This window comes from Condylura cristata, unplaced genomic scaffold (assembly GCF_000260355.1).
Source record: "Condylura cristata isolate star-nosed mole 26May11 unplaced genomic scaffold, ConCri1.0 scaffold00022, whole genome shotgun sequence".
Lineage (NCBI taxonomy): Eukaryota > Metazoa > Chordata > Mammalia > Eulipotyphla > Talpidae > Condylura > Condylura cristata.
Window position 1 is genome coordinate 35,761,368 of NW_004567123.1, and position 6,453 is coordinate 35,767,820.

Consider the following 6,453-nt stretch of genomic DNA (forward strand, 5'->3'; position numbering starts at 1 on the left):
GGAGCAGAGTTCCCGCTCGGCCTCTTCCGAGCGGCTCAGGCTGAGGGATGAGGCGACGCAGCCCCGCCAGCCCCCGCAACGCCCCGCCGTCTCTCCCGCTGCGGCAGACAGCCGGGGACGGCGGGCGGCCTCCGCTGAGGAAAGGGGCGCAGCAGCAGGCCCCGGGGCCAGGCCCCTCCGTGGCCAGGCAACCTGTTCTCCTGCCTCCCTCGCCTCTCGCTTCCTTCAGCATTTGCTGCAGGCCGGCTGTCAGCAGGTGACACGCTAGCGAGCGGGGCCCGCCATGAACCAAGGCCACCTCACTGCTGCCCGCACCCAAAAGGGGGGCCAAGGGCCTGAGGGGTTGGCCGAGCACCTGCCCAGCCCCATTCCGTGCGTCACAGGGCAGGCCGGGGACGCAGCCCCTGGACGCCACACTCCCAAGGGACAACGCCCCGTGACCTGGGGACACGTCTCCCAGCCCGCCTGCCCTCGGCCAGCGCTCCACTGCCCTGCACCTCCACGTGAGGAGCCCAGAGCTCCCCTGGGTCCCTGCTCTGCTGGGTTCTGAGCAAAACCCAGCACGAGCCCAGCCACCAAGGGACGAAAGCAAGACGCCCAGGGCCTCCAGGTCGTGGGCACCCCCAGCTACCAGGCCGGCTGTCGGGGTGCCAGGAACGAGGCGGAGCCAGCCGGTGCCAGCGGGTGCGGCCATCCCTGTAAGTTGAAGCGCTCCCAGTGTTTGGGTCACTGTCCTGACAGCTCCCCAGCACCCCAGCATTCTCACTGCTCCCGCACCGCCCCAAGCTCCTCACCAACCGGGGCAGCTTGAGCGTCTATTCGTGTCTGAGTCTTTCACTGGTCTGTTTCTTCCCAAGTTACTCTTCTTTTTGTTAAGATTTATTTTATTTACTTATGCAGACAAGAACTGGGGTTCAAGCCAGAGGTGTAGGGAGAGCGACAGAACTTCCCAGAGACAGAGTGGGGAGCAGAACAGGCGGATCCACAGAGGCCCACGGCTGAGGGCGAGCGGGCAGACAGGAGAGGTCTGCTGCGCCCTGGCGTCACCTCCCTGGCCGGGGATCGAACTCACGCTGCAGTGGCTGCAGACAGCTTCACAGTGCTGGGGCCTAAGCCCCTGCGCCACCAGGGAGCCCCCCCACGTTACTCTTAACCATCAAAGCAGAGAAGACTCACCGCCTGGTACCTGGAGCAGCAAGACAGACCAATGAGAGTCACGTCGTTAGTAAAGACGCCCTTGCCTGTGTGTCCTGCCCCTTGTCCACACCCGCTCAGCGGAGACCTGCGGTGAAGGTGCCATCACGCGTCCCAACTCCGGGCCTCAGGCCCCCACGTGACTTCTGACGTTCTTGCACCCTCACTCTCTCATACACACCGGCTCATCTCAACTCACCTCTTACAGTTTTCAATGGGTCTGATTTTTTAAATCAGTCTCAGACTCACAGAAAAACGGAGCAGAAAGCACGGGGGGACCGGCCTCCCCGCCCCCAAGCTCAGCACTAGCACCCTCTCGCATAGGGCCACGCTTCTGGCGAATCACGATGCGACGGTATCATCACCTAGGGCACGGCTCCCGCTTGGGGCCACCGTGCTGTACCCCCTGCGAGCCTCAGCACAGCCGCATGCGCTCTTCACCGCAACGCCTAACGAAATCTCTCACCACCCTAAAATCTCCCCGCGCGTCGCCCCTGCACTCCCGCCCCAGCCCCCCTCCAAGCGCCGGCGGCCACTGGCCTTCGCCATCTTCGTGGGGCTCAGACAGTACGTGGCCGTCTCGGACTGGCTTCCCTAAATAATGAAAAGGAGGAATTTTATATAACCACCGCAAAATGCTATTCAGATTCATTTCGAATGAATAAAAAGGAACCATAGGGACTCAGTATAAGTGGAAGAGTAGAGACATCTGAAACTTCTCGGTGCCCTAGAAGTTAAGACAAGACTGGCAAAAACGCCAGCGTTGACTTTCAGAACTCTATAGAAATTAATCAGCGACTTAAAGCCACCTAGAGTGTATGAATCCAAGAAAAACGACGGAAGCCCAGTGCGAATACGAAGTCTCGGCGCTGACCGACCGGCGGTTCCCATCCCCTCCTTCCAGCTCAGTTAGCCTTCGAACACAACACCCGCAGCCGCAGCGGGACGCAGCGCCCTCCGCTGGCGCCAAAGCCAGAGGGCGGCTGGGCTCCGTCAAGACCCCACTGCCAGAGAACAGCCTGCCTGGCGGCCCCTGGAGGGCTCTGCCTGCCAGGCCTGCTTTATCTGACCTCAGACCTTGTCACTACATAAAGCCCAGGCATTGCCCCAAACTGATTCGAAATAACCGACTAGCTTCGCCCTGCCCGAGTGTTGAAGCTGTGCCCCACCAAAGTCATGTGGCGTGCTTGTCCCCAGCACTAGGGACATCTCCACCCAAGCGCTGGCTCACCAGCCGGATGACCGAGCAGAGACGCCGGCGGCCACACAGGGCCAACAGGGCATACAGGATAGTGGTGGGTTGAGAGGCAAAATGCACGAGCATGTCAGGTGCAGAAAAAGCACCTGCCAAAGTCACGGCAGCTTCCCCTCACCGCTGGCCACACTGTTCAACATCCTACTGGACGTTCTCCCCATGCGATTAGGCAAGAAAAGGAAATTAGAGACATCAAGAGGAATAGGAAGAGGTGGAGCCTCTGCTTAAATATGACATGACAGAAAGTCCCAGGGATCCCACAGACTGACCCTTAGAGCCAACACGCTCAGAAAGACTGCAGGGTACAAGATAACACAAGAACAGGCTGTCGCTCTACAAAGGAACACTCCAAGATGAGGTAAGAAAGTGAGTCCGTCTATACAATAAAGTACTTTGGGATACATTTAACAAAAGAAGACAGGACATGTACAGTGGAAACTAGAAAACGTGGCTGAAAGAAATCAAAGAGGACCGAAATGGGCAATGTGCCGAGTCCAGGATTCAGAAAACAGTGCTGTTAAAAGGACAAACTGGGCCCTCCCTGGTGGTGCAGCGGGTTAAAGCACAGCACTGAGAATCTAAAAGCCGCTTCCACATGAGTTCGATCCCCGCCTGCCCCGGAGGTGACCACAGGGCGCGGCAGACCTCTCCTGACCCGCCCGCTGCTCCCCTCAGCAGTGTACTTCATAGATCTGCCTGTTCTGCTCCCCACTCTGTCTCTGGTGAAGCCTCTCACCACCCCTGAGCCTCTGGCCTATACCCCTGTTCTGTGTGCACAAATAAATAAATCTTTAAAAAAAAAGGACAAGCTGATCTACTGACTCAACATCTGGCCTTGGTTGGGAAATGGTTGATTGGATGTAACAGCTGAAGCAGAAACAACCAAAAAATAGATACATTGTACTTCATCAAAAGTGATGAAACAGGGCCCTTCCTGGTGGCGCAGCAGGTTAAAGCACTGCACTAAGAAACTTCAGCCACTTTCGCATGAGTTCAGTCCCTGGCTGCCCCGGAGGAGATCCACATGGCGAGGCAGACCTCTCCTGACCCGCCCGCTGCTCCCCTCAGCAGTGTACTTCATCAATCTGCCTGTTCTGCTCCCCACTCTGTCCCTGGTGAATCCTCTCACCCTCCGCATCTCTGGCCTGTACCCCAGTTCTGTATGAATAAATAAATAAATCTTTAAAAAAAAAAAAGTGATGAAACATTAATGTTGCAGCAGACGCCATCAAAAATGAGGGGAAAAAAATCCTACCGAATGTGAGAAAATATCTGCAATCCACATGTCTGACAAGGGTCTTGGATGGGGACTATCCTTGTCACTCAATGGTGAAGAAAACTGATTAAAAGCCGGGTCTGCACAGACAAATCTCCAGGGAGGTCATACAGACAACCAAAACGCGTGGGGAGGTGGTCAGCAGCTCTCGGCGCCAGGGAGAGGCAAAGCCACCCAGCTCTGGGCTATTCCATACACAGCAGGGCTGTCTCAGCCTGAGGATCAGAGTGGGTGAGGAGAGGAGAAAGTGTGCCCTTCTCACCACTAGTAAAAAAGTGAAATTAAAGCAGCGGGGTCCCTTGGGAAACAATTTGTTAAGCAACCAGGTCACCCACTCTTAGCTGCATTTCAGAGACCTGCAATAGAGGCCAACACAGCTGCTGCACACACACACCCATGGGAAGGGTAGGAACAAGTCGCACGCCACCCCTGGTGATGACGCACAAGGGTCACGTGCCTCTATGGGGGGGAGGCAGCTGCATAAGGAACAAGTCACTGATGTGTCAAACCGCATGGCTGAGCCTTGGAACTTGTAGAGAGAACAAGGCAGATGCGAAAGACCATAGAGCACAGAAATTATTTACACGCCCTGCTCTAGAAAGCAGACTCTTGACAGCCTGGCATTGTCAGGGGCTGGGAGAGGTGGAGGGCGGGGAGTGGAGGTTGTGGAGAAGTTCTGGAACACCGCGGTGGCTGCACAATCTTACGGATTTGCTGGACACCACCCAGGTGCGGACTTTCAAGGGCGAATTTTATATATGCAGCCAAACAAGGAAATACCACGACAAGGAAATGGCCCATAAACTTTTTTTTTTTCAAAGTGTCAGTTTACAAACAGAATGTTTTACTGAAAGTGTTTATCAGTGAGGAGGATGTTTATCAATGACACAATGATATCTTTTGCCCAATCACTAGCCGAAGGATATTTGCTCGGTTCAGAAACTGAGCAAAAAGTCAAGAAAAAGGCAAAAACATGCAACAGACCACAGACCTGAGGCATCGAGCAGGGCAGGGTGGGCAGAGCAGAGGGCCCGTGGGTGGGTCTCGGGCTCCGGGGGCGGGAGGACGACGGGACCCACCGCGGGGAGAGGCCGAGCACTGGGCTCCCTGGGGCAGCAGGTGAAAGCGCGGGGCTGCAGGCGGCCGCAGCTGCTCAGGGCGGGTCGATCCGGCCAGGGAGGGACCCCCGGGGGGACAGGGAAGAGACTCCACCAACACTCTGCCAAGTGTCTCCCTTGGGACAGGGCAGCTGGCCCAGGCTCCGCCCGGCCCCCAGGCCTCTGTCCTGCAGTAATCCTCCTCCAGCTCCCTGGCCTCCCTGAGAGACAAGCCCAGGCCCCCGGCTGAAGATGGGATCCCAGTGGCACGCCCTGCGCCCACGGGGCATCTGGTGTTCTCCCGGCTGGTCACAGCCCGCTGGTGGCGGGAGAGAGGTGGCAGGGCCAGGTGTGCAGCCTGGGCCGAGACAGCTAGGCAAGAGAGGGAACAAAGAGCGCCAGCAGCAGAGGAAGACTCACGTCTGGTTTTCCTCTAACTGGTAAGCAGGAAATCCTGGCCACGTTCCCTCCAAACAGCCAGACACCAGCCTCTGGCAAGTTCAAAAGGTCCAAGGAGAAAACCCGAGGACCCACAAGCACGCACGAAGTGACAAAAAGACGCGTTCGTGAAGGGAGCAGAAGGCGGGCAGCGTCTAGGACCAAAAACAAGACTCTGTGGAAACCAGCGAAGACCAGGTAAATGGACATGACGCTCGTGGGCGGAAGGGCTACACAGTGCTGAGCTTCTCGCGTCCGCCAAGCGAGCAGTGAGCCACGCAGTCCTCGTCGCAGCCCGCACGCTCCCTGGGGAAACGGCAGGTGGATGCAAGTCTCACCCGGGAATACGAAGGACCCGGAACAACCGAACCAGCTTCAAAGGCCAGAAAACGTTCGTCGTCCACACCTGCCGCCTTCCCGACTGCCAGAGTCGTGTTCAAGTCAGGGTGGCCGTGGCACCGGCCTCACAGGCCACCAGGGCATGCTCAGGGCACATCTCTGTGCGGACACCAACCGACTTTCCAGAGGGTGCCAGGGCTGCCGACGCCCACTGGCCTCTCCTACCACAGACTGCTGCGGACACAGGCGAGTGAGACGGACGAAACCTTCGGCCTCGCCGCTTCAAGCACTGACCCGCAGCACGCAGGAAGGCTCCTGGGCCGAGGTCCTGGCTGCCACGTCTTAGCCGCAACTAGGGGTCATCGACACCCCAGATTCTGTTCGGCTTTGCCACAGTGCGATCATCTGAAAGCAGTACCCCCTTCCCCAGGCTGCCCGAGACTCCCTCGGCTGTGCGTACCTCCTAGAAGCAGGTCAGCTCCCAGAAGTGGGGGTTAGCCCGGGCGGCACGGTGCCCCAGTGCCTCCACCGAGCTGTGGCAGGTGCAGGGGCTCCCAGAGCCCCCAGCACCAGCGTCCTCCTCCCTGCCCCCGTGACTGTTCCGACCCCGCGGTCCCCCCCAGACCCTGCATCACTCTGTTCTCTGGTCGCCCTTCCCCGCCTCTCCCTTGGTACCCCTCCACGAACTTCTGGGGTTCACCAAATGACTGACTGCACCCGAAGTCTGTCCCAGGTTCCTTCAAGGGGAACCCCAACTAAGACACATGCCTCACTGGCACGGAGGGTATGGGTGTCCACAGGTTCCAAGGTGACGGAGCCTGGGCGGAACCGAGCCGTGGCCAGCTGGGGCCGGC

The 6,453-nt window shown here is 58.1% G+C and overlaps 1 protein-coding gene across 1 annotated transcript in view; it reads left to right on the plus strand.

The window, feature by feature from the left end:
• Positions 1-6,453, plus strand: part of LOC101632059 (chromosome unknown open reading frame, human C20orf85) — a 73,831-nt gene that overhangs the window by 25,675 nt on the left and 41,703 nt on the right. The window contains exon 7 of the mRNA XM_012728141.1: positions 1,564-1,761. Coding sequence (XP_012583595.1) covers positions 1,564-1,761 — 198 coding nt within the window. The remainder of the gene's footprint in view (positions 1-1,563; positions 1,762-6,453) is intronic.